General features: G+C 35.9%; 1 protein-coding gene across 1 annotated transcript in view; it reads left to right on the top strand.

The window, feature by feature from the left end:
- The window catches only part of LOC129268418 (protein cycle-like), a 57568-nt gene that overhangs the window by 26068 nt on the left and 19730 nt on the right, over positions 1 to 11770 (top strand). The window contains exons 7-10 of the mRNA XM_064104516.1: positions 854 to 971; positions 3022 to 3177; positions 4615 to 4757; positions 6215 to 6321. Of these exons, the coding sequence (XP_063960586.1) occupies positions 854 to 971; positions 3022 to 3177; positions 4615 to 4757; positions 6215 to 6321 (524 nt within the window). The remainder of the gene's footprint in view (positions 1 to 853; positions 972 to 3021; positions 3178 to 4614; positions 4758 to 6214; positions 6322 to 11770) is intronic.

The following is an 11770-nucleotide window of genomic DNA, read 5'->3' as shown; positions in this document are numbered from 1 at the left end:
TCATCATTATCTTCATCATCATCATCATCATCTTCATCATCATCACCATCATCATCATCATTATCATCGTCATCATCATCAACATCATCATCATCATCATCAACATCATCATCATCAACATCATCGTCATCATCATCATCATCATCAACATCATCGTCATCATCATCATCATCATCATCATCAACATCATCGTCATCATCATTATCATCATCAACATCATCATCATCATCATCAACATCATCGTCATCATCATTATCATCATTATCATCAACATCATCATCGTCATCAAATAAAAAGTGTTTCAAACACAACTCCTTGCAGAGAAGAATGGCACTGTCATTAATTTCCATCTTTATTCTTGTTTTATTTGCATAATTTACAATAATGTTCTTTATTTGATAAATATGAGTTTATTTTCAAAGATATGCTAACGTCGAGTTGTCATTACATGATGTTCATTCGCTTTCAGCATTTAAAACCACTAAAACTTGGCCTTAAATCTTTGTATTGCTGTGAAAATGTGACCACCGCTAAACAGGCTCTAGCTAGAACACTGTTGATTGCCAATATCAATTTGAATTTTTCAATTTCAGTTTCAATTTGTTTTATTTCATTTTCAACAGAACAAATTAAAGTGGAAGTATAAAATTAAAATGACAATTGCAAATGAAACTTATACAAACAATATAAATTGAAGTAGGTACAATACATATTTTTTTGCATATCAAAACAAAGTATTTTTGTAAGCAAATTATCATAACATGATGATCTGAGAAAAATATTTTCTTGCTGTATTCCAAACATCTCACTCCTGAGAAACTAAAGGATATTTAATGTGATCTCTTCATCGTAGGAACGTTTGATTGGCCAGAGTTTATTCGATATCCTCCATCCCAAAGACGTCCCCAAGGTCAAAGAGCAACTCTCATCGTCTGACCTTTCACCCAGAGAACGTTTCATTGATACCAAGAGTAAGTGTTTTTCTTTTGATGTTTGCTTGCTATGCACATGGGGGCATAATGGTCTAGTGGTTAAAGCTAAATGAACGTACATGTAGTTGCAGTAAAACACTGATTTCGTGAGAAAGTCTGTAAAACCAAGGTAAAGTATTGATATATCATCGTGGATCTAGATCTGGTACAGTTACATAAACTGAACTTTGTGAAATCATAATATCTAGCTGAAAAACGATCACACTGAAGATCACCAACACAGATAGGCACATGTGGGACAGTGTATTATTATTGCTGGCATAAAGACCCGACGGAAGTGACCGAATCCGCGCTTATTTTGCTTATTTCTCAGCAATTACACAATTTCTTCCAGAATCCTTTGGCACATATTTTTTACTCATACAAACAGACACTTTGGTGATCATTATATTAAATTCTGTAAAAAGTCATTTTGAGATCGTTTCCACAACTGGAATTTATCTTTAAGACTCCTCTTTCAATCTGAAGGATGTGGGTTCGATTCCAAGCCATGGTGTGTTTTCCTTCAGCAAGAAATTCACCCACATTGTGCTGCACTCAACCCAGGTGAGGTAAATGGGTACCGGCAGGAAGTAATTCCTGTGCGCACCAGAATTGGTACACTAGCTTTGCCTGGGTAATATAGGAGCGCCTAGCATGGTGGATACGTGCACTATACAAACCCTACTGGTATATTTATTATTTATTTATATGTTAAACCAAATATTAAAAAAAAATGCTTTTTAGCCCTTTTTCAGATGACATTATATTTTGTCAGACATAGTAAAATAAAGTACTTGTACAAACTGAAGTATACATTAATATAACAAAGGAAGGAAAATAATGAACATGGTGACCAAAGTTTTAGTACAATTATTGGAACTATCATGATCTATAAATACAAACAGAAACCAAATCATTTAACTTGTATTTTTCTGTATGTAAACTAGCTTTTTGCACATAAATATACCCAATCAGACACCATATTTATTAAAGTTCTGAACAGATAATTGAATCTGTACTCTATGAAAGATATAGAATAATTCTTTGTTTTCATCGCACCTAGCCAATATGTTATCTGTCATTTTCTTATTTTTAGCTGGTATGTTGGTAAAATCGGGATGACGATGTGGCCTCCTCAGCTTTCGACCGGAACTAATGGGTTATTCTTCTTTAGGATAGCTCTTAACATACTCTCTCAAAAGAACCATTCTTTGTTTTCATTGCACCTAGCCAACATGTTATCTGTTATTTTCTTATTTTTAGCTGGTATGTTGGTGAAATCGGAGATGACGATGTCGCCTCCTCAGCTTTCGTCTGGAACTAATGGGTTATTCTTCTTAAGGATAGCTCTTATTATATCCCTTACTTAAGATTGTTGTATTGAGAGTGTACACAAGGAGAAAAAGAATAGTTTTGCTACGAAAAACGTTTGCCATGAAATTTAGTTCATTTTCCTTGCTGACGTCACGCATAGTCCATTTTTTCCCTAGGGAAAAAGTGAACTATACGTTTTTTGACCCCGCCCCCTACTCGATTTGCGAGCTGTGCGCGCGATGCGAGCAGAGCGCTGCTCAGCCCAACGGTACTCTCTACTGCATGCCACGGGAAGCTTTCGGCGAGCTGCACTAACCAGGTGCGCTCGCTGAACAGACGATCAATACGGCAAGGCTTATTGTTTTCTCAACTTCTCAACGATTGTTCCATCATCGACTTATTAAAAATCGTTTTGCTGTAAAAGTCGGGTATCAACGAAGAATATCGTATGAAGAATATATATGAGTGGAAGGGATATAAAACAAATATACAATGACCCATTCTCGGAACTGGCTAAAACTATTTGCACTCAGGAACATCACATAGTACTATTCTCCCTTGGACCGATGGCCCTCGGGGAAAATAGTACTATATGATGTTCCTTCGATGCGAATAGTTTTAGCCAGATCCTCGAGTGTCATTGTATATTTGTATAACATGCTCTCTCAAAAGAACCATTCTTTGTTTTCATTGCACCTAGCCAACATGTTATCTGTTATTTTCTTATTTTTAGCTGGTATGTTGGTGAAATCGGAGATGACGATGTCGCCGCCTCAGCTATCGTCAGGAGCTCGACGGTCATTCTTTTGTAGGATGAGGATATACAGCCCCGAGCATGCAGTCAAGACAGAAGATGGTCAGCAGTGGAAGCGGCTCAAACAACCAGCAGGTATGTCCTTACCACTCCATTTGATCAGTGTTTACTCGTCAAATTGGCAACGTCATGTATGTTTGCCCTTCAATACTGACACTTTCCTGAATGATTTTCACACGCCCGTCCTAGACGGGACGTATTATGGTATCACGCTCGGTGTCCGTCCGTCTGTTCCTTGTTCACTATTGTCTAGTCCATATTGAAATTCAAGCTGTTCTAAAATTATCGTGGGTTTATGCAGCAGTCACATTTCCCCCCTGTGTCCGCACGTTTAGTAAAAAACAGCCGTATTACTTATTTTTATAAGAACCACACCCAGGAAGCAGATTTTTAAAATAAAAACAGCTGTTTTTTTAACTCGCCATACGGCTATCGTAGGCGAAATATGACTTCACCTGCACCGGTCCATCAGGTTATGGAATGGAGAAAACCGGGAGTCGGATGTACAAAAAGATCAATTATTTTATGGAATTGGCCGGTAGTTAATGAATGTAATGATTTGCCAATTTGCATGACAAATTAATGAGAAAAAAAAATATAACCATTTTCCATCTCATTGCCTCCATCAATTGGTTGGTTGACACAGACTAGACAAAAGTTGTTTGGATGCTGCTGCTGCTGATGATGAGTGAGAGGTGGAGAATGATGGTAATGATGATGACGGTGATATTGATGAAAGTGATAGTAATGATGATGATGAGGAGGAGAAAATGATGATGATGAGGAGGAGAAAATGATGATGATGATGATGATAGTGGTGATGATGATGATGATGGTGATGATGATGGTGACATTGATGATGATGATGACGATGGTGATGATGATGATGACGATGATGATGATGATATTGATGATGATGAGGATGACGGGGAGGAAAATAATAATAATAATAATATAGAGTATTTATAAAGCGCCAAATCCACATTGATTATGTGCTCAAGGCGCTGAAATATACTTGGTATATTATCATTACCCCGGCTGTAGCTGAGCGGCCATATAGGCGCTAAAGCATTCAAGGAATAAATCCTACCGGGTACCCATTCACCTCACCTGGGTCGAGTGCAGCACAATGTGGATAAATTTCTTGCTGAAGGAAATTACGCCATGGCTGGGATTCGAACCCATGACCCTCTGTTTCAAAGTCCGAAGACTAATCCACTGGGCCACAACGCTCCACGTGAAAATGAGGATGATGGTGAAAATGTGAGGAACTGAGGATGATGATTAGAAGGAGAGGAGATAGAGGGTGATGATATGGTTATGATGGTGATGATGAAAATGATGACATCATGACAGTGACAATGACAATGCTAGTGAGCTAGAGATGATAACTGTATTAACAAGGATAGGGAGTACCTTTTAAACTCTGTAATCTTATTTCCTGCAAATGCCTCACCTTTGAAACCACGTAAACCAACCCATTCTTTCTTTCTTTTTCAATCGATGCGATAGATCGCAAGAAGTATGCAACGATACACTGTACAGGTTACTTGAAGAGTTGGCCTCCAGCGAAGGTCGGGTTGGATAAAGACGAGATGGAAGTCGACATCGATGGATGCAATCTCAGCTGTCTTGTCGCAGTAGCCAGAGTACAGGTAGAGTTCTAATAAACTATTTATTTTAATCAGAAGTGTGAAATATTTAAGATAAATACCATTTGTGGTAACAATAACATTACGACCTATTAAGTGTTTGTGTGTATGAATAAAAACAGTGCCAAATGGCTCTGGAAGTACATGTAAATGTGTAATTGCTGAGAAATGAGCAAAATAAGCACAGAATTCCGTAAAGTGTCTGGTATTTTTCCAAGCAATATTAATACACTGCCCGACATATGCTTTTCTGTGTTAGTGATCATCAAAATTGTTGGTTTTGAGGTAAGATTTCATGATTTCACAAAGATTATTTTACATTAATATACCAGATCTAGATCTATGGTAATATTGTGACAAAAAGACTTTCTCATGAAATAATTGCTTGCTGCAACTACTTTCTTTTACATTAAAGAAAATGTATAGTGTAGTTTCAGTAAATTTTGATGTCATGTAAAATATTAGGGGAATGTTCACTCTATCATCTTAGATCTAGATTTGGTAAAGTTCCTGAACTTTGTGAAATCATGAAATCTAAGCTAAAAAACAACAGCACTGTTTATCACCAACATGGAAAAGCTCATATGGGACAGTGTATTATTATTATTGTTTGGAAAAATCCGCAATCTGGCTTTAATACTATACCTTAGCTATACCTAATTTATCTGCAAATACACAATATCCTCCATTTTCTGTTTTTACATGCAGACACTTGGGGGTCATGTTAATGGATTCTGTACAAACCCACTGTGAAATTCTCACTACAACTGGCATTAAACTTAAATCGAGCAAAACTTCATCTCCATTCAACTTTTTACATATATTCTCTTTTCATCCCTCTTCCATTTCTGTCTCTATCGTTTGTCTTATATTATTTTCCCCTTTTCTATCTTTTTTTCCTTTCCTACATATAAATTTAGCAATGTACCTGTATTCTGTATTTCAACCAAAGGGGGGGGGGGGCACATTTTCCTGACGACAAATTTGACAAGCAAAAAAAAAGGGTCTTCACTATCAAAAGGGGGGGGAGGGCACATTTCTTTTTTAACGGCATTTTTACATTACAAATTTTAATTGTGCCTCTCAAAGGGGGGGGGGGGGAGGGACACGGGCCGGCTGTGCCCCCCCCCCTGGATCCGCCAGTGAACCAAGATATTTGTGTTACTGCCCAAGTTCATGTTGTTTTGGTTTAAAAAAAAGAAAATTGGACGATTAACTTCACTTCTTGAAATCCTTTATAGACACATAGGCCATAAAGCCATTATTGCACAGTGGACCGAAATTCTCTACAGCCAGATGCACCCTTTTTACTTTCTATGTTGTGTTCTCTGTACGCTTTGCATTTGAAATTCATTTTTTTCTGGTCCAATAATTAATGTCTTTATCCTTGTAGTCGTCACTAAATGATGTTTTCTTTTATAGTAATTTCTAATCATGCTTTCTTTTGTTTGCTTTACTAGACTATCCAGAGCCCGATCCCTTCCCCCAACAATAACATTCAACTCAAACCTATTGAATTTGTCTCCAGGCATGCGATGGATGGTAAATACACATTCGTAGATCAAAGGTGAGGCTTTAGTTAATTTTATGATAATAATGGAGTATACTAATTAACACATTATAACTAGTGTAGTTCTCTTCTCTGTATGCTTTACATATCGTTGTGTCGGTGCAAGAAGCCCTTTGCAAAACATTTTCGCGCACCTAAATCAGTGCAGAATCGCCCTTATACAATGCACTTATGCGTGCTGCTCTTAAGGGTATTTTTGCGCGCTTGCTATCTGCAAAAGTGTGGGGTTACCGGCGTTCTTGCACCGACACAGCGGAATATGAATAAACAAAATGTGTTAATGAATAATAGATGCATGAATTTAGCAAATGTGCGCCATTTAGCAACAAAGTTATTACAAAGAGAAAGTGAAATGATTGCACAATTATAAGACTATTAAAAGCCAGAATGTAACATAATGTAATTATAAAAGTAAAGGAGCAATGTATTTATTGATGTAAACCTACATGTAGTCTAGAGCTGCACGTATGTATTTTCTTGTCTGCATTCAGCTTTGAACACACTGGTGCAGACAAAATGCAATCACACACGTCCAGATACAGACTAATGAAGCCCTTATTGAAAATTAATTAGTTCTTAAAGGACAAGTCCACCCCAACAAAAAGTTGATTTGAAAAAAAAGAGAAAAATCCAACAAGCAAAGCACTGAAAATTTCATCAAAATCGGATGTAAAATAAGAAAGTTATGACATTTTAAAGTTTCGCTTAATTTCACAAAACAGTTATATGCACATCCTGGTCGGTATGCAAATTGGCAGACTGATGACGTCACCCACTCACTATTTCTTTTATATTTTATTATATGAAATATGAAATATTCTAATTTTCTCCTCCTTGTCAAGTGAAACAAAGTTGTATTTCTCCCTGAACATGAGGAATTACCATTATTTTAACAGTTTATGGTTAAGTTAAGTTGGTCCTTATTGTCAAATCTGTAAAAATTGAAACATTGTATTATTCAAACAATAAAAAACAAAAGAAATAGTGAGTGATGGACATCATCGACTCTCTCATTTGCATATCGCTGAGTTGTGCATTTAACTGTTATGTGAAAAATAAGCGAAACTTAAAAATGTCGTAACTTTCTTATTTTACATCCGATTTCAATGAAATTTGCAGCGTTATGTTTGTTTGAGTTTTCTCTATCGATTCAAATCAACAATTTTCCGGGGTGGACTTGACCTTTAAGTCACCCGAAGCCATATATCCTGCCTTCCAGGAAAAATTGTTATGTGGATTGTCGGATAATAAGGTCCAACTGTCTTGACTTTAAATTAATAATGCATTTAGGGATGCTATACATAGAACACTAGATGTATATCACAGTGTTTACACAGTAGATCAAATTGACAATGCTTAACCCTATCTAGGCCAGGGTATTATGGGAGATCACATGGCCAAGGGGGGGGGGGGGGCCTCCCATGCCCCCCTCGAAATCTCGGCTGTCGATCGTGCGATCACGCCAAAAATTAGCATGCGCGTTGTCTGGGACATAATCTACAAAATTCTATAGTAATTTATTTCATGCAAATTACTTTTAATTGATTATGCTCATTTATGCGTAATTAGTATGCAATATCATGCTTTTTCCTCTAACTCCCTACATAAAGCTCCAAATGTTCTAATTCAAATGAAGTTGAAAAAAAATTCCAATATCAGATCAAGAAGATTCTATGATTGTAGTTCCAACAGGCAACAAATTTATTCAAGCAGATGTTCATTTCTAAAGAAGCACAAAAGAAAGAACAGCAATAAGGACATTTTGATGTCCGCCTTCGAAGCCGCCAGTTTCAGTGAAGAAATACGAGGGGTGAAATTTTACGAATATTCATTTGTATCAATTTTCCATCTTTCATATTAATAAACAAACTGAAATCTGAATGCATGACAAAACATCAATAACCAAGAACTATTACGACAAGATTTTTGCCCAGACTATATAAATTAACCTTTAATTGGTGGAAAAAAAAAGAATTTGACCTTTACTGAAACCAGATTTTAACACTTTTCCGATCGTTTGCGGCGAATAAAAATGTCAAATGTTGTCGGTGGAATATTGTTGTTTATTACTGTATATGCCAGATGAGTGTCCGCACATGCCCAGTAGAGCAAATTTGAGTCATATTTTAGGACATATTGCATAGTTTATTTTCGCATGCCTCCGAATTATGTACTACACATATAACCAGACTAAGATCATGAAGATGCCGCGAAAAAGTAATTATCACAAAAGCATATTTCCCTTTATGTATGACCTATAGCTGCGAGTCATGCGGGAATCATTTGTCTACACAATTGCAAGAGATGTTGAGCAAAGTGCATGCCTGACATACTTTCTGCTGGCGGCTTTTAACCTTGTTCAAAGAGATGCTGTTACTCCATCTCATTTAAAACCTCCTTGATCAGATCAATTTCTTATGTATTATATTGATTTATTAATTTCTTATGTATTTCCATGTTTTTGGACCTTTTGTTTATCATTGTTTTTTCAATGAACTTCGTCAAGGACACTTTTGGGATGATAAACAACATAAAATATATCTATTTAGACCAGCAAAACTGAAATATTCATACATTTATGATATTTTGTTGGAAACACAATTAGCATTGACTTTGTACACAAAATCACGTTTTTGAGCAATTTTTTATCTGACATGCGTACCCGGGCATAGCAAATTTGGTCTCAAAAGATGCGCAAGGCTTGAAAGTATGGCACGAATCGTTGAGGGGGGGGGGGGGCCTTTGAGGCCTAAAGGCTAAAGGTTAAAGGCTACACCTATTAAAACCATGTTTGCCAGTATTCATGGGGAAGTTGGAACTATTCAATTCAATTCAAATAAACATTTATTTTCTTCCATTTCATTACATTTTTTGTATACATTAATTCATACAAAAATCAATATTATGAAGAATATAAATATATGTACATGTTGGGGTTAAAGAAGAAGGCATATACCCTGAAAGCTGAGGCTTGTGGCGGGATACGCCTATAGATAAAAATACAATACAATAAACAATACAAAGGAAAGGGCAGAGAAAAGAAGAGAAGGAAAGGGAACGAGAGAGGGAGACATGAGCGGGGAGGAGGGCATGGATTAATAAATAAAATAGAATGCTCAACAAATGTATCAGTGGGGGCAAAATATAAATGCCGCAACAACAATTGTCCATGGTTCATATTATCATGTTGACTCAAAGTCAAAAGGAAATGTAAGATGAAAAAAATTCATATATAAAATGACAGAAGCAATTTTTTCATTTTATTGGATGCCATTCACACAGCAGCATGTAGCTTTCTAGGACTCGTGATACGAAGCTTAGCAATCATCGTAGAACATTTTTCCTATAATTGATTTTATTGACTACAATGTGCAATTAAACGTGAAAATCAATGGTACGGTTAAAGCGATTGGTTAACATTGGTTTGACTTTTAAAAAAATCTGAGCTAGAAGGTCACACTTGTCACCTGTGTCTGTGATATGTTACAAAAATGAAGCCCAGAAAAAATTGCGTTCGAAAATAATTATTTAGTGCTTCAAAAATTGAAATATAAAGTGACCGAAAACACCATCTTAATTTCATCCCATACACTTACATGTATGTGTACTATTTAGGCGTCTATAAGACGCCTATTTACAAAATCGGGGTTTGCCTTGTAGTTTTAGCTTTTCATTCTCAATAATGGTTGTTTTCAGGGTTTATTAGTTCTAATACATGCACTTGTACACATGTTTCATCTTGGTTTGAGAATTTTTTAAATCGGCTGCTCACAAAGTTAAGCAATACCTTTAATACCTTTGTGTTACGTGACCCTGGTGGCGTCTATGTGCATCGCGGACATATCATGCAAACCTTTATTTTATTTAGGGATGGGGTGGGGGTCTGCAGGCTCTCACCCCTCCCATCCGCGATAATCATCATCTTTTTGATAGGCTGTTTTATAAATTTGATTTGAGCCTAGTATAATTTACATGTTTAAAAATCGTGTAAAGAAACTTTCAAAAGAAAAAAAAAGAAAACATATCATTTTACCTATGCTATAAGAGGACAATTATTGTTTTGAATATGTATCGAATATGTTCTAGGGTTCAACATGAAAATTGTTAAACATAATTTTTCAGGAATGTGACTGTAGTATCTTTAATGTTTCTTAACTATTATCTGGAAGGGGCCCACTATATTTCTATCAATGTATTGTTGTCTCTGTATTTCAAATTTATAGTTATATACTGTACAAGCTGTTATTTTCGCGTACATAATTTTTTCGCGAATCGCGGGGGTCATGACATTTTCGCGAGTTGTTTAATTCGCGATCGGAAGATGTAAGAAACACTTCCACATCATATCAAAGAAGCAAAACTAGTACAAATTATGTGTTAAACTATGCTCCTCAAGGTTTCTAAACTGATGTGTGGTTTCTACATAAATATGTCCCTGTAAAAACAGTTACAAAATGTGGAAAAAAGTGGCTTAAATTTCACTTTTTGTACCTTTAGATCTGAATGTCACAGTTTGATCTGTAGAGTAATCTTTTGAAGTTGTGTTTTGTTAGATTCACTTTTTAAAAAGTTGGTTTCGGTGCAAAGTTGTTGAAATTTGTGAACAGAATCTTACACCTGTAAAAGCTATGGTCATGTGACTTATGAATATTAATGAGTATGCAAATAGCTGCCAATACGTGTGTATATAGTGAATCAGATGACAATAAAATCAAATTATTTCATGGAAAATACATTTTAATATTACAGTGAGTGAATAAATATTGATAGAATTATGTGAGAAAATAGTTTAGGCTCTGATTTTGTTTGAGAAATAAAAAAAAGGTGAAATTTTAGGTAACTTTTTGAATCACTAACTGTACTTTCTGAACCTTATTATTTATACATACAGAGGCACATGTCCCACATTTTGTATCACACTGGATGTATCTAATAGCAAATCTTTGCTGTAGGGGATATTGGCACTGACTAATAATTGTGTCAATATTTTCGAAATCTGCGGAATTAATACTCCCATGAAAATAATAGCTTGTACAGTATTGTAGCGGCCGCCGCTCTCATTTATTTCTTCCATTCCAACCTCTACCACGTACGTGCATAGCGCCAACTTAATGTGTTCCGCCATCTTGCTTGTTGGTTGCCGATAAAATGCGCATTTTCAGATTTTTTAACGCTCAGTTATTATCCATGACTGAAACATTGACCAATCAAAAACTAAGATTCTACAAGAAATATGAATATTCATATACGAAAGTATAAACATAGATAATTCAGTTTTATGTGAAATTTAAACCCAATACTTCAAAATATGGTTAGTTTTATGTCTCTAAAATGACCCTTAAAACCAAAATTTTATTAGTAAAAAATAAAGGTTTTCCCAAGTTGCCATGGTAACGCGGTCTGAGATATAAAAGCTTAGCAAACACTTCATTTCAGTGATCGAGGA

Source organism: Lytechinus pictus, chromosome 9 (genome assembly GCF_037042905.1).
Source record: "Lytechinus pictus isolate F3 Inbred chromosome 9, Lp3.0, whole genome shotgun sequence".
Classification (NCBI taxonomy): domain Eukaryota; kingdom Metazoa; phylum Echinodermata; class Echinoidea; order Temnopleuroida; family Toxopneustidae; genus Lytechinus; species Lytechinus pictus.
The sequence above is the reverse complement of the archived record's forward strand: the minus strand, read 5'-3'. Positions and strand labels throughout refer to the sequence as shown.